The sequence below is a fragment of the Scyliorhinus canicula genome, chromosome 3 (assembly GCF_902713615.1).
Source record: "Scyliorhinus canicula chromosome 3, sScyCan1.1, whole genome shotgun sequence".
NCBI lineage: Eukaryota > Metazoa > Chordata > Chondrichthyes > Carcharhiniformes > Scyliorhinidae > Scyliorhinus > Scyliorhinus canicula.
Genome location: NC_052148.1, coordinates 2,233,045 through 2,254,018, shown reverse-complemented (window position 1 = coordinate 2,254,018; position 20,974 = coordinate 2,233,045). Strand labels below are relative to the sequence as shown.

Sequence of the window (20,974 nt, the reverse complement as noted above, 5' to 3'; positions counted from 1 at the left end):
TGTGTTTATTCAGCAGGGTAAGGATTACTCACTGTGTAACTGTACTGGGATGTGTTTATTCAGCAGGGTAAGGATTACTCACTGTGTAACTGTACTGGGATGTGTTTATTCAGCAGGGTAAGGATTACTCACTGTGTAACTGTACTGGGATGTGTTTATTCAGCAGGGTAAGGATTACTCACTGTGTAACTGTACTGGGATGTGTTTATTCAGCAGGGTAAGGATTACTCACTGTGTAACTGTACTGGGATGTGTTTATTCAGCAGGGTAAGGATTACTCACTGTGTAACTGTACTGGGATGTGTTTATTCAGCAGGGTAAGGATTACTCACTGTGTAACTGTACTGGGATGTGTTTATTCAGCAGGGTAAGGATTACTCACTGTGTAACTGTACTGGATGTGTTTATTCAGCAGGGTAAGGATTACTCACTGTGTAACTGTACTGGGATGTGTTTATTCAGCTGGGGAAAGATTACTCACTGTGTAACTGTACTGGGATGTGTTTATTCAGCAGGGTAAGGATTGCTCACTGTGTAACTGTACTGGGATGTGTTTATTCAGCAGGGTAAGGATTACTCACTGTGTAACTGTACTGGGATGTGTTTATTCAGCAGGGTAAGGATTACTCACTGTGTAACTGTACTGGGATGTGTTTATTCAGCAGGGTAAGGATTACTCACTGTGTAACTGTACTGGGATGTGTTTATTCAGCAGGGTAAGGATTACTCACTGTGTAACTGTTCTGGGATGTGTTTATTCAGCAGGGTAGGGGTTACTCACTGTGTTACTGTACTGGGATGTGTTTATTCATCAGGGTAAGGATTATTCATTGTGTAACTGTACTGGGATGTGTTTATTCTGCAGGGTAAGGGTTACTCACTGTTTAACTGTACTGGGATGTGTTTATTCTGCAGGGTAAGGTTACTCACTGTGTAACTGTACTGGGATGTGTTTATTCAGCAGGGTAAGGATTACTCACTGTGTAACTGTACTGGGATGTGTTTATTCAGCAGGGTAAGGATTACTCACTGTGTAACTGTACTGGGATGTGTTTATTCAGCAGGGTGAGGATTACTCACTGTCTACCTGTACTGGGAAGTGTTTATTCAGCAGGGTAAGGATTACTCACTGTGTAACTGTACTGGGATGTGTTTATTCAGCAGGGTAAGGATTACTCACGGTGTAACTGTACTGGGATGTGTTTATTCAGCAGGGTAAGGATTACTCACTGTGTAACTGTACTGGGATGTGTTTATTCAGCAGGGTAAGGATTACTCACTGTGTAACTGTACTGGGATGTGTTTATTCAGCAGGGTAAGGATTACTCACTGTGTAACTGTACTGGGATGTGTTTATTCAGCAGGGTAGGATTACTCACTGTGTAAATGTACTGGGAATTGTTTATTCAGCAGGGTAAGGATTACTCACTGTGTAACTGTACTGGGATGTGTTTATTCAGCAGGGTAAGGATTACTCACTGTGTACTGTACTGGGAGTGTTTATTCAGCAGGGAAGATACTCACTGTGTAACTGTACTGGGATGTGTTTATTTCAGCAGGGTAAGGATTACTCACTGTGTAACTGTACTGGATGTGTTTATTCAGCAGGGGTAATGGATTACTCACTGTGTAAACTGTACGGGCATGGTGTTTATTCAGCAGGGATAAGGATTACTCACTGTGTAACTGTACTGGGATGTGTTTATTCAGCAGGGGAAGGATTACTCACTGTGTAACTGTACTGGGATGTGTTTATTCAGCAGGTAAAGGATTACTCACTGTGTAACTGTACTGGGATGTGTTTATTCAGCAGGGAAGGATTACTCACTGTGTAACTGTACTGGGATGTTTTTTATTCAGCAGGGTAAGGATTACTCACTGTGTAACTGTACTGGGATGTGTTTATTCAGCAGGGTAAGGATTACTCACTGTGTAACTGTACTGGGATGTGTTTATTCAGCAGGGTAAGGATTACTCACTGTGTAACTGTACTGGGATGTGTTTATTCAGCAGGGTAAGGATTACTCACTGTGTAACTGTACTGGGATGTGTTTATTCAGCAGGGTAAGGATTACTCACTGTGTAACTGTACTGGGATGTGTTTATTCAGCAGTGTAAGGATTACTCACTGTGTAACTGTACTGGGATGTGTTTATTCAGCAGGGTAAGGGTTACTCACTGTGTAACTGTACTGGGATGTGTTTATTCAGCAGGGTAAGGATTACTCACTGTGTAACTGTACTGGGATTGTTTATTCAGCAGGGTAAGGATTACTCACTGTGTAACTGTACTGGGATGTGTTTATTCAGCAGGGTAAGGATTACTCACTGTGTAACTGTACTGGGATTGTTTATTCAGCAGGGTAAGGATTACTCACTGTGTAACTGTACTGGGATGTGTTTATTCAGCAGGGTAAGGATTACTCACTGTGTAACTGTACTGGGATGTGTTTATTCAGCAGGGTAAGGATTACTCACTGTGTAACTGTGCAGGGATGTGTTTATTCAGCAGGGTAAGGATTACTCACTGTGTAACTGTACTGGGATGTGTTTATTCAGCAGGGTAAGGATTACTCACTGTGTAACTGTACTGGGATGTGTTTATTCAGCAGGGTACGGATTACTCACTGTGTAACTGTACTGGGATGTGTTTATTCAGCACGGTAGGTGTTACTCACTGTGTTACTGTACTGGGATGTGTTTATTCATCAGGGTAAGGATTATTCATTGTGTAACTGTACTGGGATGTGTTTATTCTGCAGGGTAAAAGTTACTCACTGTGTAACTGTACTGGGATGTGTTTATTCAGCAGTGTAAGGATTACTCACTGTGTAACTGTACTGGGATGTGTTTATTCAGCAGGGTAAGGATTAGTCACTGTGTAACTGTACTGGGATGTGTTTATTCAGCAGGGTGAGGATTACTCACTGTCTACCTGTACTGGGAAGTGTTTATTCAGCAGGGTGAGTGTTACTCACTGTGTAACTGTACTGGGATGTGTTTATTCAGCAGGGTAAGGATTACTCACTGTGTAACTGTACTGGGATGTGTTTATTCAGCAGGATAAGGATTACTCACTGTGTAACTGTACTGGGATGTGTTTATTCAGCAGGGTAAGGATTACTCACTGTGTAACTGTACTGGGATGTGTTTATTCAGCAGGGTAAGGATTACTCACTGTGTAACTGTACTGGGATGTGTTTATTCAGCAGGGTAAGGATTACTCACTGTGTAACTGTACTGGGATGTGTTTATTCAGCAGGGTAAGGATTACTCACTGTGTAACTGTACTGGGATGTGTTTATTCAGCAGGGTAAGGATTACTCACTGTGTAACTGTACTGGGATGTGTTTATTCAGCAGGGTAAGGATTACTCCCTGTGTAACTGTACTGGGATGTGTTTATTCAGCAGGGTAAGGTTACTCACTGTGTAACTGTACTGGGATGTGTTTATTCAGCAGGGTAAGGATTACTCACTGTGTAACTGTACTGGGATGTGTTTATTCAGCACAGTTAAGGATTATTCACTGTGTAAATGTACTGGGGGTTTCATTCAGCTGGGGAAGATTACCACTGTGTAACTGTACTGGGATGTTTTTATTCTGCAGGGTAAGGATTACTCACTGTGTAACTGTACTGGGATGTGTTTATTCAGGGTAAGGATTACTCATTGTGAACTGTACTGGGATGTGTTATTCGCAGGGTAAGGGTTACTCACTGTTAACTGTACTGGGATGGTTATTCAGCAGGGTAAGGATTACTCACTGTGTAACTGTACTGGGATGTGTTTATTCAGCGGTAAGGATTACTCACTGTGTAACTGTACTGGATGTGTTATTCTGCAGGTAAAGTTACTCACTGTGTAACTGTACTGGGATGTGTTTATTCTGCAGGTAAAGTTACTCACTGTGCAACTGTACTGGGATGTGTTTATTCAGCAGGGTAAGGATTACTCACTGTAACTGTACTGGGATGTTTATTCAGCAGGTAGGATTCTCACTGTGTAACTGTACTGGGATGGGTTTATTCAGCAGGGTAAGGATTACTCACTGTGTAACTGTACTGGGATGTGTTTATTCAGCAGGGTAAGGATTACTCACTGTGTAACTGTACTGGGATGTGTTTATTCAGCAGGGTAAGGATTACTCACTGTGTAACTGTCACTGGGATGTGTTTATTCAGCAGGGTAAGGATTACTCACTGTGTAACTGTACTGGGATGTGTTTATTCAGCAGGGTAAGGATTACTCACTGTGTAACTGTACTGGGATAGTGTTTATTCAGCAGGGTAGGATTACTCACTGTGTAACTGTACTGGGATGTGTTTATTCAGCAGGGTAGGAGTACTCACTGTGTAACTGTACTGGGATGTGTTTTATTCAGCAGGGTAAGGGTTACTCACTGTGTAACTGTACTGGGATGTGTTTATTCAGCAGGGTAAGGATTACTCACTGTGTAACTGTACTGGGATGTGTTTATTCAGCAGGTAAGGATTACTCACTGTGTAACTGTACTGGTATGTGTTTATTCAGCAGGGTAAGGATTACTCACTGTGTAACTGTACTGGGATGTGTTTATTCAGCAGGGTAAGGATTACTCACTGTGTAACTGTACTGGGATGTGTTTATTCAGCAGGGTAAGGATTACTCACTGTGTAACTGTACTGGGATGTGTTTATTCAGCAGGGTAAGGATTACTCACTGTGTAACTGTACTGGGATGTGTTTATTCAGCAGGGTAATGATTACTCACTGTGTAACTGTACTGGGATGTGTTTATTCAGCAGGGTAAGGATTACTCACTGTGTAACTGTACTGGGATGTGTTTATTCAGCAGGGTAAGGATTACTCACTGTGTAACTGTACTGGGATGTGTTTATTCAGCAGGGTAAGGATTACTCACTGTGTAACTGTACTGGGATGTGTTTATTCAGCAGGGTAAGGATTACTCACTGTGTAACTGTACTGGGATGTGTTTATTCAGCAGGGTAAGGATTACTCACTGTGTAACTGTACTGGGATGTGTTTATTCAGCAGGGTAAGGATTACTCACTGTGTAACTGTACTGGGATGTGTTTATTCAGCAGGGTAAGGTTACTCACTGTGTAACTGTACTGGGATGTGTTTATTCAGCAGGGTAGGGATTACTCACTGTGTACTGTACTGGGATGTGTTTATTCAGCAGGGTAAGGATTACTCACTGTGTACTGTACTGGGATGTGTTTATTCAGCAGGGTAAGGATTACTCACTGTGTAACTGTACTGGGATGTGTTTATTCAGCAGGGTAAGGATTACTCACTGTGTAACTGTACTGGGATTTGTTTATTCAGCAGGGTATGATTACTCACTGTGTAACTGTACTGGGATGTGTTTATTCAGCAGGGTAAGGATTACTCACTGTGTAACTGTACTGGGATGTGTTTATTCAGCAGGGTAAGGATTACTCACTGTGTAACTGTACTGGGATGTGTTTATTCAGCAGGGTAAGGATTACTCACTGTGTAACTGTACTGGGATGTGTTATTCAGCAGGGTAAGGATTACTCACTGTGTAACTGTACTGGGATGTGTTTATTCAGCAGGGTAAGGATTACTCACTGTGTAACTGTACTGGGATGTGTTTAGTCAGCAGGGTAAGGATTACTCACTGTGTAACCTGTACTGGGATGTGTTTATTCAGCAGGGTAAGGATTACTCACTGTGTAACTGTACTGGGATGTGTTTATTCAGCAGGGTAAGGATTACTCACTGTGTAACTGTACTGGGATGTGTTTATTCAGCAGGGTAAGGATTACTCACTGTGTAACTGTACTGGGATGTGTTTATTCAGCAGGGTAAGGATTACTCACTGTGTAACTGTACTGGGATGTGTTTATTCAGCAGGGTAAGGATTACTCACTGTGTAACTGTACTGGGATGTGTTTATTCAGCAGGGTAAGGATTACTCACTGTGTAACTGTACTGGGATGTGTTTATTCAGCAGGGTAAGGGATAATCACTGTGTAACAATTGCATTGTGTTTATTCAGCAGGTAAGGATTACTCACTGTGTAACTGTACTGGGATGTGTTCAATCAGCAGGGTAAGGATTACTCACTGTGTAACTGTACTGGGATGTGTTTATTCAGCAGGGTAAGGATTACTCACTGTGTAACTGTACTGGGATGTGTTTATTCAGCAGGGTAAGGATTACTCACTGTGTAACTGTACTGGGATGTGTTTATTCAGCAGGGTAAGGATTACTCACTGTGTAACTGTACTGGGATGTGTTTATTCAGCAGGGTAAGGATTACTCACTGTGTAACTGTACTGGGATGTGTTTATTCAGCAGGGTAAGGATTACTCACTGTGTAACTGTACTGGATGTGTTTATTCAGCAGGGTAAGGATTACTCACTGTGTAACTGTACTGGGATGTGTTTATTCAGCAGGGTAAGGATTACTCACTGTGTAACTGTACTGGGATGTGTTTATTCAGCAGGGTAAGGATTACTCACTGTGTAACTGTACTGGGATGTGTTTATTCAGCAGGGTAAGGATTACTCACTGTGTAACTGTACTGGGATGTGTTTATTCAGCAGGGTAAGGATTACTCACTGTGTAACTGTACTGGGATGTGTTTATTCAGCAGGGTAAGGATTACTCACTGTGTAACTGTACTGGGATGTGTTTATTCAGCAGGTTACAGGATTACTCACTGTGTAACTGTACTGGGATGTGTTTATTCAGCAGTGTAAGGATTACTCACTGTGTAACTGTACTGGGATGTGTTTATTCAGCAGGGTAAGGATTACTCACTGTGTAACTAGAGACTTATTTCAATTAATTAAATGTTAAATTAATTGTGTGTGCCTTTATTGTTTTTTCCTCTCTCTCCTGCAGTGCTCTGATTATTTTCAGCAATCAAAGTTACATCATTGAACATCTGTCAGGGGATAAATCTGGCCGTCATTTGTTATACAGACCTGAAGATCTCCTTTCAGCACCCAACAGCTGTGGGGTGAAGAACACCTCGCCTAAGTTAACCCTGACTGATCACCTTTGGCATTCACACAGGGTGAGTAAAGACCTGAGTAAAAAAATAAATCTGGTACTTGTGGAAATTATAATCCACCATTCAGTCTGATGAATCAGGAAGAGTTCTCAACACATAAGGGGCTGGTTTAGCTCACTTGGCTAAATCGCTGGCTTTTAAAGCAGACCAAGCAGGCCAGCAGCACGGTTCAATTCCCGTACCAGCCTCCCCGGACAGGCGCCAAAATGTGGCGACTAGGGGCTTTTCACAGTAACTTCATTGAAGCCTACTCGTGTCAATAAGCAATTTTCATTTCATTTTTAATAGCTTCCTAACTCGCGAAAGTCAATGAATGGTGCAGCATATCCATTGTGGCGGAGCCAGAACATCTCAATTCAAATGTTGGCATAGGTTTTACCTGACCTCTACAGTCAGAAATAGGGGAATATATAATGGGAAACAAAGAAATGGCTGGCCAGCTAAACACACACTTTGGTTCTTTCTTCACAAAGGAGTGTTACCTGAAAGTAATCATTATTCGTAGGGAAATAATGTTGGGGAACTTGATGGAATTGAAGGCCTATAAATCCCCAGGAACTGGTAATCAACATCCCAGGGTACCTAAGGAAGTGACCCTTGAAATAGTGGTCAAGGCCTGCAGACTCTGGAAGTGTTCCTACAGATCGGAAGGTAGCTAACGTTAGCCCACTAACTGAAGACCTGACATTGGCAGGGGGAAAATGCGAGAGTCCATTGTGAAAGATTTAATAACAGAGCACTTGGAAAACAGTGGCAGTATCGGACAGAGTCAGCATGGATTTACAAAATCAGGCTTGACAAATCTATTGGAATTGCTCAGGGAAGTAACTAGCTGAATTGATGAAGGAGAGTCAGTGGATGTTGTTTATTTGGATATTCATAAGGCTTTTGACAAAGGCTCACATCAGAGATTAGTGTGTAAAATTAAAGCACATGGAATAAGGGGTGCATTGAGATGGATAGAAAACTGAATGGCAGACAGGGAATAAAGAGAACGAATAAACGGGTCTTTTCCAAATGGCAGGCAGTGACTTGTGGTGTCAGAGATCAGTGCTGGGACTCCAACTAGTCACAATGGGTGTAATTAACGGCCGTGTTGCGGGCAGCACAGATCAATGTGCGGCAGGCAAATTGCGGAAGAGGCTGAAATCGCGATTCGCACCAGCCGTGCATCGGTCACTCTAACTGGCAAACGCACATTGGCAGGTTTCAGATCGCACATAGACATGACGAGACACCAATTCACACCAATTAAGATCAAGCTCCATTTGATTCATGAGTTTGAAGCCCAATCTGATGGCCTCCCAGGATCTAACTGGCTCCCCAGCGAGAGGTTATGTGGCCGCTGTTTAGAATTCCTGTTTAAGCGCTGGCTTCCAATTTTAAGTAGGAATCCGAGAGACTGGGGCAGCACGGTAGCAGAAGGGCAGCAGGGTAGCACAGTGGTTAGCACAGTTTCTTCACAGCTCCAGGGTCCCAGGTTCGATTCCTGACTTGGATCACTCTCTGTGCGGAGTCTGCACATCCTCCCAGTGTGTGCGTGGGTTTTCTCCGGGTGCTCCAGTTTCCTCCCACAGTCCAAAGATATGCAGGTGAGGTGGATTGGCCGTGCTAAATGGCTCCTAGTGTCCAAACAAAAAAAAACAAGGTGAGATGGTGTTCCTGGATTGCGGGGATAGGGTGGAGGTGTGCGCTTGGGTATGGTGCTCTTTCCAAGGGCTGGTACAGACTCGATGGGTCAAATAGCCTCTTTCTGCACTGTGGATTCTATGAATCTAAGAAACTCTCAGAGGGGATCGGAGGAGGTGATTAGCCATTTTCATTTTTGGGCATGCATCCCAGTAGCACTGAAGCTGCTGCCCCAATGCTGGGGTGGGGTGTTGGGAGGCTGGTCAGGGATCTGGCCACCATTTATCGGGAATGGGGGGTGGCTCATCGCCTACGGGTCCTAAAGGCCATCCTCCGATTTTGTGTAGACCGATAACAGGGACATCTACAGATGCTGCCTGTCTGTCCCACCAGATACTTCAAAGACAGAGCTCTGTTTGTGGTTATATGGTGAAGGTCACTTTAACTCCCTCTGACTGTGCAGCTTCTGGCTGTACAGCTGAAGGCTATCGCTACTAAGGAATTGGCATTGTTGGTTATGTCAGCACTTCACAGCTGCAGGCTGTGTTTGCTGCTGCTCCTGTTGGTGGCTGCAGATGCCTGGAGGCTGCTGTTGCTGCTTCATTACTTTTCTGTAGCTGGAAAGGAGGATAGTGTAAGATATCTGGGTCCTAGAACACTGGGCTCAGGGGGACGTATGGGCCCAGAAGGCAATCCAGTTTGCTCGACATTGAGCCAAATGGGCCACCGGTAGTAGGTAAATTATTGGAGAGAATTCTCAGGGACAGGATTTATACCCATTTGGAAACAAATAATAATAATAATCTTTATTGTCACAAGTAGGCTAACATTAACACTGCAATGAAGTTACTGTGAAAATCCCCTAGTCGCCACATTCCGGCACCTGTTCGGGTACACAGGGAGAATTCAGAATGTCTAAATTACCGATCAGCACGTCTTTCGCGACTTCTGGGAGGAAACCGGAGCACCCGGAGGAATCCCAAGCAGACAGGGGGAGAACGTGCAGACTCCACACAGACAGTGACCCAAGCGGGAATAGAACCTGGATCCCTGGAGCTGTGAAGCAACAATGCTAACCACTGTGCTACCGTGCTTGGACTCATAAGCGATAGCATGGTTTTGTGACGGGGAGGTCGTGCATCACTAACTTGATCGAGTGATTTGAGGCGGTGACAAAGATGATTGATGAGGGGAGGGCGGTGGATTTTGTTTACATGGACTTCAGTAAAGCCTTTGACCAGGTGCCTAATGGCCGACTGGTACCAAACGTGAAATCACACGGGATCAGAGGTGAAGTGGTAAGATGGATACAGAACTGGCTCGGTCACAGAAGGCAAAGGGTAGCAGTAGAAGGGTGTTTTTTTGAATGGAAGGTTGTGACTAGTGATGTTCCGCAGGGATCGGTGCTGGGGCTGTGTTGTTTGTGGTGTATATAAACCATTTGGAGGACAATGTAGCCGGTCTGATTAGTAAGTTTGCAGATGACACAAAGGTTGGTGGAGCGGCAGATAGCGTTGAGGATTGTCAGAGGATGCAGCAAGACACAGATAGTTGGAGACTTGGGCAGGGAAATGGCAAATGGAGTTTAATCCGGAGAAATGTGAATGCATTTTTATAGATCTATTTATAAGAGAGGAAATATATTGCAAGTGGCCAAACTCTGAGGAATATAGAAAGGCAGAGAGATCTGGACGTTCAGGTCCACAGATCTTGAAGGTGGCAACACAAGTGGACAAGGTAGTGAAGAAAGCTGACAGAATGTTTGCCTTCATTGGACGGGGCATTGAGTATAAACACTGGCAAGTCATGCTACAGCTGTATAGAACCTTGGTAAGGCTGCACTTGGAATATTGCGCACAATTCTGGTCGCCACACTACCAGAAGGATGTGGAGGCTTTGGGGAGGGTGCAGAGGAGATTTATCAGGATGTTGCCTGATATGGAGGGTGTTAGCGATGCGGAGAGGCTGAATAGACTCAGACTGTTTTCATTAGAAAGACGGAGGTTGAGGGGTGACCTGATAGAGGTCTACAAGATTATGAGGGGCATGGATAGAGTGGATGGGCAGGCACTCTTTCCCAGGGTGGAGGGGTCAGTCACCAGGAGGCATAGGTTAAGGTCCGTGGGGCAAAGTTTAGAGGAGATGTGTGAGGCTGGTTTTTTACACAGAGGGTGGTGAGTGCCTGGAATGCATTGCCAGGGAGTTTGTGGAAGCAGATACATTAACAGCGTTCAAAAGGCATCCTGACAAATACGTCCACTGGTTCTCCTTTGTCTAATTTCCTTTTTACCTCCTCAAAGAACTCTAACAGATTTGTCAGACACAACCTCCCCTTGACAAAGCCGTGCTGACTCAGTCCTATTTTACCATGCACTTCCAAGTACTCCGCAATCTCATCTTTAACAACAGTCTCTAAAATCTTACCAATGACCGAAGTCAGGCTATAATTACCCGACTTCTGCCTCTCTCTCTTCTTAAAAAGCGTTGTTACATTAGCCACTTCCCAGTCCTCTGGGACCCTTCCGCCTCTAGTGATTCCTGAAAGATCATCACCAACGCCTCCACAATCTCCTCAGTTATCTCTGTTGGAACCCTGGGGTGTAGTCCATCCAGTCCAGGTGACTTATCCACCTTCAGACCTTTCAGTTCCCCCAGAACCTTCTCATTAGTGATGTCCACTGTACGTGCTTTCGGGTACACATTGATACCGCTGTCGAGGTGACGGAGAATAGGCAAATTGGTGCTCGCTACGATTTTGCCGTTGTAACCTATTCTCGCCCAATCGCATTTCGCCATATCAGAGTCAGCAAACAGAGAATCCTGCCCTGGAACTTTTTGAAACAGTGATGTGAAAAAACTACATATAAAATCAAAATTACCATTGACTCTTTAAAAACAAAATTCCTCTGAAATGGCCGAGCAAGGCATTCAGTTTAAAGGCAATTAGAGATGGGCAATAAGTGCTGATCCAGTCAGTGATGCCCACGTTTCTTCAATTAGAGATGGGCAATAAGTGCTGATCCAGCCAGTGATGCCCACGTTTCTTCAATTAGAGATGGGCAATAAGTGCTGATCCAGCCAGTGATGCCCACGTTTCTTCAATGAATAAAGAAAAAATAGAATGCAAGTAACTTCTCCTGTGAAAGCCCCCTCCCAGGCATGGACCCCAGTACAACTTCACCTCAAACTAACTGTGATTGTATCTTTTTCAAGGTGAAAAGGGATGTGCTACAAGAGAAGAGATACATTGAGATGGTAATTGTAGCAGACAATAATCTGGTAAGTTGCTTATCATCCAGGGGTCACTGTTAGGATACCTGCTTTACCTCGTATACATTAATGACCTATACCTTTGAGTACAGGACACAATTTGAAAGTGTACACATGCCACAAAACCTTGGAGCATTTCAACTTTTGGGGATGGTCGGGTGAAATTCAAAAGGGCCTCGACATGTTAATGGAATGGTTGGATAAATGCAGGAGATATTTAATACAGATGGGTGTTATGTTTTTGTCCTGGTACTTTTAAAAGTCAGTCAGTGCACAAGTAGACACAGAAGTGATTAACATTGCAACTGTCCTTTATTGCTGCAGCAGTCAAACTGCAAAAAACAATATGGCGATTGGGTGGAGAATGGATCTGGACACCGCAATTGTGGCCGAGCAGGGTTCAAGCCAACTCGCAATTCTCCAGTGCCTTGTTAGCAGCACCAATGGGCGGCAAGGTAGCACAGTGGTTAGCACTATTGATTCACAGCAGCAGGTTCCTAGGTTCAAATTCCCGGCCTGCGTCACTGTCTGTGCAGAGTCTGCATGTTCTCCCCGTGTCTGCGTGGGTTTCCTCTGGGTGCTCCGGTTTCCTCCCACAGTCCCGAAAGATGTGCTGTTAGGTAATTTGGACATTCTGAATTCTCCCTCGGTGTACCTGAACAGGCGCCGGAATGTGGCGACTAGGGGCTTTTCACAGTAACTTCATTTACATCGAATTTACAGTGCAGAAGGAGGCCATTCAGCCCATTGAGTCTGCACCGGCTCCTGGAAAGAGCACCCTACCCAAGGTCAACACCTCCACCCTAACCCCATAACCCAGTAACCCCACTCAACACTAAGGGCAATTTTGGACACTAAGGGCAATTTATCATGGCCAATCCACCTAACCTGCACATCTTTGGACTGTGGGAGGAAACCGGAGCACCCGGAGGAAACCCACGCACACACGGGGAGGATGTGCAGACTCCGCACAGACAGTGACCCAAGCCGGAATCGAACCTGGGACCTTGGAGCTGTGAAGCGATTGTGCGATCCACAATGCTACCGTGCTGCCCCATTCATTGTAGTGTTAATGTAAGCCTACTTGTGATAATAAAGATTATAAATTACATTCCAATCACCACGTACACTAAATGCCTTTTGTTTTTCATTAGCGGGCCTGACCCGGTATTCTCTGGCACCTCCACATTTCACCATCGCCACAGAGGGGAATTCTGTACGGCGTTCAGGGAGCTCGGAAGAAAGTTAAAAAGTTAACAGACAGGACCTCAAGGGTTGTAATCTCGGGATTACTCCCTGTGCCACGTGCCAGTGAGGCGAGAAGTAGAAAGATAGAGCAGCTAAACACGTGGTTAAACAGCTGGTGCGGAGGGAGGGTTTCAGTTATCTGGACCCCTGGGAGCTCTTCCGGGGCAGGTGTGACCTGTATAGGAAGGACGGGTTGCATCTAAACTGGAGAGGCATCAATATCCTGGCCGTGAGGTTTGCTAGTGTCACACGGGAGGGTTTAAACTAGTGTGGCAGGGGGTGGGTACCGGAGCAATAGGTCAGAAGGTGAAAGCATTGAGGGCAAACTAGGAAATAGGGCCAGTATGGCTCTGAGGATGAGCAGACAAAGATAAAGAACAAAGAAAATTTACAGCACAGGAACAGGCCCTTATACCCTCCCAGCCTCCGCCAATCCAGATCCTTTATCTAAACATGTCTCGTATTTTCCAAGGATCTACTTCCCTCTGTTCCCCGCCCGTTCATATCTCTGTCTAGATGCATCTTAAATGATGCTATCGTGCCCACCTCTACCACCTCCGCTGGCAAAGCGTTCCAAGCACCCACCACCCTCTGCGTAAAAAAACTTTCCCTTAAACTTTCCCCCTCTCACCTTGAAATGGTGACCCCTTGTAATTGACACCCCGAATCTTGGGGTTGCTGAAAACAGCGGGTCTGGTGGCCTGAAGTGCATATTTTTTAATGCGAGTACAACAGGTAAGGCAGATGAACTTAGAGCTTGGATTAGTACTTGGAACTGTGATGCTGTTGCCATTACAGAGACCTGGTTGAGGGAAGGACAGGATTGGCAGCTAAACATTCCAGGATTTAGATGTTTCAGGCGGGATAGAGGGGGATGTAAAAGGGGTGGAGGAGTTGCGCGACTGGTGAGGGAGAATATCACCGCTGTACTGTGGGAGGACACCTCAGAGGGCAGCGAGGCTATATGGGTATATATCAGGAATAAGAAGGGTGAAGTCACAATGTTGGGGATTTACTACAGGCCTCCCAACAGCCAGCGAGAGATAGAGGAGCAGATAGGTAGACAGATTTTGGAAAGGAGAAAAAGCAACAAGGTTGTTGCGATGGGAGACTTCAACTTCCCCAATATTGACTGGGACTCACTTAGTGATAGGGGCTTAGACAGGGCAGAGTTTGTAAGGAGCATTCAGGAACATAGAACATTACAGCGCAGTACAGGCCCTTCGGCCCTCGATGTTGCGTCGACCTGTGAAACCCCTCTAAAGTCCCTCTACACTATTCTCTTATCTGTCCTATATCTATCTCCCCTCAATTTAAAGCTATGTCCCCTCGTGCTGGACATCACCATCCAAGGAAAAAGGCTCTCACTGTCCACCCTATCTAATCCTCTGATCATCTTGTATGCCTCCATTAAGTCACCTCTTAACCTTCTTCTCTCGAACGAAATCAAGTCCTTCAGCCTTTCCTCATAAGATCTTCCCTCCATGCCAGGCAACATTCTTGTAAATCTCCTCTGTACCCTTTCCAATGCTTCCACATCCTTCCTATAATGCGGCGACCAGAACTGCACACAATACTCCAAATGTGGCCGCACCAGAGTTTTGTACAACTGCAACATTTCCGAAACTCAATTCCTCTACCAATAAAAGCTAACACACCGTACGCCTTCTTAACAACCCTCTCAACCTGGGTGGCAACTTTCAGGGATCTATGGACATGGACACCGAGATCTCTCTGCTCGTCCACACTACCACGAATCTTACTATTAGCCTTTCTGGTATTCCTTCCAAAATGAATCACCTCACACTTTTCTGCATTAAACTCCATTTGCCACCTGTCAGCCCAGTTCTGCAGCTTATCTATGTCCCTCTGTAACTTCTGACATCCTTCTGCACTGTCCACAACTCCACCGACTTTAGTGTCATCTGCAAATTTACTCACCCATCCTTCTACGCCCTCCTCCAGGTCATTTATAAAAATGACAAACAGCAACGGCCCCAAAACAGATCCTTGTGGCACACCACTAGTAACTGGACACCAGTCAGAGCATTTCCTATCAACCACCACTCTTTGTCTTCTATCAGCTAGCCAATTTCTGATCCAAACTGCTAAATCACCCTGAATCCCATGCCTCTGTATTTTCTGCAATAGCCTACTGTGGGGAACCTTATCAAACGCTTTACTGAAATCCATATACACCACATCAACTTCTTTACCCTCATTCACCTGTTTGGTCACCTTCTCAAAGAACTCAATGAGGTTTGTGAGGCACGACCTACCCTTCACCAAACCATGTTGACCATCTCTAATCAAATTATTCCTTTCCAGATGATTATACATCCTATCTCTTATAAACCTTTCCAAGACTTTCCCCACAACAGAAGTAAGGCTCACTGGCCTATAGTTACCGGGGTTATCTCTACTCCCCTTCTTGTACAAGGAGACAACATTTGCTATCCTGCAGTCCTCTGGCACTATTCCTGTAGACAAAGATGACTTAAAGATCAAAGCCAAAGGCTCAGCAATTTCCTCCCTAGCTTCCCAAAGAATCCTAAGATAAATCCCATCCGGCCCAGGGGACTTATCTATTTTCTTACTTTCCAGAATCGCTAACACCTCCTCCTTATGAACCTCAAGCCCTTCTAGTCTAGTAGCCTGTATCTCAGTATTCTCCTCGACAACTTAGACTTTTTCCTGTATGAATACTGACGAAAAATACTCATTTAGCACCTCTCCTATCTCCTCGGACTCTCCGCACAACTTCCCACTACTGTCCTTGACTGGCCCTACTCTTACCTTAGTCATTCTTTTATTCCTGACATACCTATAGAAAGCTTTAGGGTTATCCTTGATCCTACTTGCCAAAGACTTCTCATGTCCTCGCTTGGCTCTTCTTAGCTCTCTCTTTAGAGCCTTCCTAGCTAACTTGTAACTCTCAAGCGACCCAACTGAACCATCACGTCTCATCTTCACATAAGCCTCCTTCTTCCTCTTGACAAGTGTTTCAACCCGCTTTAGTAACCCATGGTTCACTCACTCGACCACTTCCTCCCTGCCTAACAGGTACATACTTATCAAGGACACGCAGTAGCTGTTCCTTGAACATGCTCCACATTTCCATTGTGTCCATCCCCTGCAGATTTCCTCTCCAGGCGATGCATCCTAAGTCTTGCCTCATCGCACCATAATTGCCTTTCCCCCAGCTATAACTCTTGCCCTGCGGTATATACCTATCCCTTTCCATCGCTAAAGTAAACGTAATCGAATTGTGGTCACTATCACCAAAATGCTCACCTACCTCCAAATCTAACACTTGTCCTGGTTCATAACCCAGTACCAAATCCAATACGGCCTCGCCTCTCGTTGGCCTGTCTACACACTGCATCAGGAAACCCTCCTGCACACATTGGACAAAAACGGACCCATCTAAAGTACTTGAACTATAGTGTCTCCAGTCAATATTTGGAAAGTTAAAGTCCCCCATAACAACTACCCTGTTACTTTCGCTCCTGTCCAGAATCATCTTTGCAATCCTTTCCTCTACATCTCTGGAACTTTTCAGAGGCCTATAGAAAATCCCTAACAGGGTGACCTCTCCTTTCCTGTTTCTAACCTCAGCCCATACTACCTCAGTATTCAAGTCCTCATCAAATGTCCTCTCAGCCACCGTAATACTGTCCTTGACTAACAATGCCACCCCTCCCCCTCTCTTACCACCTTCCCTGAACTTACTGAAATATCTAAACCCCGGCACCTGCAACAACCATTCCTGTCCCTGTTCTATCCATGTCTCCGAAATGGCCACAACATCGAAGTCCCAGGTACTAACCCATGCCGCAAGCTCACCCACCTTATTCCGGATGCTCCTGGCATTGAAGTAGACGCACTTTAAACCACCTTCCGCCCTGCCGGTACACTCCTGCAACTTTGAAACTTTACTCATGACCTCACTACTCTCACCTTCTTGTGTACTGGAGCTACAATTCAGGTTCCCAATCACCTGCTGAACTAGTTTAAACCCTCCCGAAGAGCATTAGCAAACCTCCCCCCCCAGGATATTAGTACCCCTCTGGTCCAGGTGTAGACCATCCAGTTTGTAGAGGTCCCACCTACCCCAGAATTAGCCCCAATTGTCCAAGAATCTGAAACCCTCCCTCCTGCACCATCCCTGCAGCCACGTGTTCAACTGCTCTCACTCCCTGTTCCTCGACTCGCTAGCACGTGGCACGGGTAACAACCCAGAGATAACTCTGTTTGTTCTAGCTCTAAGTTTCCACCCTAGCTCCCTGAATTCCTGCCTTACATCCCTATCCCTTTTCCTACCTATGTCGTTGGTACCTATGTGGACCACGACTTGGGGCTGTTCCCCCTCCCCCTTAAGGATCCCGAAAACATGATCCGAGACATCGCGGACCCTGGCACCTGGGAGGCAACACACCAACCGCGAGTCTTTCTCGTTCCTACAGAATCTCCTATCTATCCCCCTAACTATGGAATCTCCAAAGACTAATGCTCTACTCCTCTCCCCCCTTCCCTTCTGAGCAACAGGGACAGACTCTGTGCCAGAGACCTGTATCCCATGGCTTACCCCTGGTAAGCCCCCCCCCCCCAACAGTATCCAAAGCGGTATACCTGTTACTAAGGGGAACGACCACAGGGGGTCCCTGCACTGACTGCTTACCCCCAGCCCCTCTCACCGTCACCCATCTATCTTTATTCTTTGGCGTAACTACCGCCCTGAAGCTTCTATCTATGACCCCCTCTGCCTCCCGAATGATCCGAAGTTCATCCAACTCCAGCTCCAGTTCCCTAACACGGTTTTTGAGGAGCTGGAGTTGGGTGCACTTCCCACAGATGAAATCAGCAGGGACACTGACGGCGTCCCTCACCTAAAACATTCTGCAGGAGGAGCATTGTACTGCCTTCCCTGACATCACCTCTAGATTTAAAAAAACAAGAAAAAGAAAGGAAGAGCTTACCTGATATTCCCTCAAACCCTGCTCCCGCTGAAAGGTAAGCAAATTTAAAGGCACTCACTCACCTTCACGACAGGCCCCTGCTCCCGCATCCCCAACGACTGGTTTTTTTTTGGTTAGAGGAGGAGGTAGGTGGGAAAACACTGACAAAGTGTTTCAGGTTTAACTGTCACTTGACAACAGCCCCTCCACAAACCACCTTCAAATTAGTCTGCACGTACTGCACGTATGCAAATTTCCCCGGAACAGACAATCAGTAGCTCTGCTCTGCTGCCCTCTGCTGGACCAGGACTCTTCCATTGACCAAATAGTCTGCTCTTGAGTTAGATCTTCCAAAATGCATCACCTCGCATTTGCCTGGATTGAACTCCATCTGCCATTTCTCTGTGGAACACCACTAGTCACCCTTCTCCATTTTGAGACACTCCCTTCCACCACTACTCTCTGTCTCCTGTTGCCCAGCCAGTTCTTTATCCATCTAGCTAGTACACCCTGAACCCCATACGACTTCACTTTTTCCATCAACCAGCCATGGGAAACTTTATCAAATGCTTTACTGAACTCTATGTATATGACATCTACAGCCCTTCCCTCATCATTTAACTTTGTCACTTCCTCAAAGAATTCTATTAGGTTTGTAAGACAAAACCATGCTGCCTATCACTGATAAGTCTATTTTCTTCCAAATGTGAATAGATCCTATCCCTCAGTATCTTCTCCAACAGTTTGCCGACCACTGACGTCAAGCTCACAGGTCTATAATTCATTGGATTATCCCTGCTGCCCTTCTTAAACAAAGGGACAACATTAGCAATTCTACAGTCCTCCGGGACCTCACCCGTGCTCAAGGATGCGGCAAAGATATCTGTTAAGGCCCCAGCTATTTCGTCCCTCGCTTTGGGGATTACCAGTGTTGGGCATGGTGTGGATGGTGAGTGTGAGGAGTGTTGATGATGTGGAGGGTGAATGTGAGGAGTGTTGATGATGTGGAGGGTGTGTGTGAGGATTGTTGGGGATGATGTGGAGGGTGAGTGTGTGGAGTGTTGGGGTTGATGCGGAGGGTGAATGTGAGGAGTGTTGATGATGCGGAGGGTGAATGTGAGGAGTGTTGATGATGTGGAGGGTGTGTGTGAGGATTCTTGGGGATGATGTGGAGGGTGAGTATGAGGAGTGTTGATGATGTGGAGGGTGAGAATGAGGAGTGTTGATGATGTGGAGGGTCAGTGTGAGGGGTTGTGAGGGATGATGCGGAGGGTGAGTGTGAGGAGTTGTGAGGGAAGATGTGGAGGGTGAGTGTGAGGAGAGTGTGGATGATGTGGAGGGTGAGTGTGAGGAGTGTTGACGATGTGGAGGGTGAGTGTGAGGAGTGTTGGGGATGATGTGGAGGGTGAGTGTGAGGAGTGTTGGGGATGATGTGGAGGTTGAGTGTGAGGAGTTGTGAGGGATGATGTGGAGTGTGAGTGTGAGGACCTGTGAGGGGATGATGTGGAGGGTGACTGTGAGGAGTGTTGGGGATGATGTGGAGGGTGAGTGTGAGGAGTGTTGGGGATGATGTGGAGGGTGAGTGTGAGGAGTGTTGGGGATGATGTGGAGGGCGAGTGTGAGGAGTTGTGAGGGATGATGTGGAGGGTGAGTGTGAGGAGCTGTGAGGGATGATGTGGAGGGTGAGTGTGAGGAGTGTTGGGGATGATGTGGAGGGTGAGTGTGAGGAGTGTTGGGGATGATGTGGAGGGTGAGTGTGAGGAGTTGTGAGGGATGATGTGGAGGGTGAGTGTGAGGAGTGTGAGGGATGATGTGAAGGGTGAGTGTGAGGAGTGTTGGGGATGATGTGGAGGGTGAGTGTGAGGAGTGTTGGATGATGTGGAGGGTGAGTGTGAGGAGTGTTGGGGATGATGTGGAGGGTGAGTGTGAGGAGTGTTGGGGATGATGTGGAGGGTGAGTGTGAGGAGTGTTGGGATGATGTGGAGGGTGAGTGTGAGGAGTGTTGATGATGTGGAGGGTGAGTGTGTGGAGTGTTGGGGAAGATGTGGAGGGTGAGTGTGAGGAGTGTTGGGGATGATGTGGAGGGTGAGTGTGAGGAGTTGTGATGATGTGGAGGGTGAGTGTGAGGAGTGTTGATGATGTGGAGGGTGAGTGTGAGGAGTGTTGGGGATGATGTGGAGGGTGAGTGTGAGGAGTGTTAATGATGTGGAGGGTGAGTGTGAGGAGTGTTGGGAGGATGTGGAGGGTGAGTGTGAGGAGTGTTGGGGATGATGTGGAGGGTGAGTGTGAGGAGTGTTGGGGATGATGTGGAGGGTGAGTGTGAGGAGTGTTGGGGATGATGTGGAGGGTGAGTGTGAGGAGTGTTGATGATGTGGAGGGTGAATGTGAGGAGTGTTGATGATGTGGAGGGTGTGTGTGAGGATTCTTGGGGATGATGTGGAGGGTGAGTATGAGGAGTGTTGATGATGTGGAGGGTGAGAATGAGGAGTGTTGATGATGTGGAGGGTCAGTGTGAGGAGTTGTGAGGGATGATGCGGAGGGTGAGTGTGAGGAGTTGTGAGGGAAGATGTGGAGGGTGAGTGTGAGGAGAGTTGTGGATGATGTGGAGGGTGAGTGTGAGGAGTGTTGACGATGTGGAGGGTGAGTGTGAGGAGTGTTGGGGATGATGTGGAGGGTGAGTGTGAGGGATGATGTGGAGGGTGAGGGTGAGTGTGAGGAGTGTTGATGTGGAGGGTGAATGTGAGGAGTGTTAATGATGTGGAGGGTGAGTGTGAGGAGTGTTGGGGATGATGTGGAGGGTGAGTGTGAGGAGTGTTGGGAT

The 20,974-nt window shown here is 46.1% G+C and overlaps 1 protein-coding gene across 1 annotated transcript in view; it reads left to right on the top strand.

The window, feature by feature from the left end:
• Positions 1–20,974, top strand: part of LOC119963595 (disintegrin and metalloproteinase domain-containing protein 12-like) — a 432,269-nt gene that overhangs the window by 66,812 nt on the left and 344,483 nt on the right. Inside the window, exons 6-7 of the mRNA XM_038792926.1 lie at positions 6,877–7,051; positions 11,891–11,956. Coding sequence (XP_038648854.1) covers positions 6,877–7,051; positions 11,891–11,956 — 241 coding nt within the window. The remainder of the gene's footprint in view (positions 1–6,876; positions 7,052–11,890; positions 11,957–20,974) is intronic.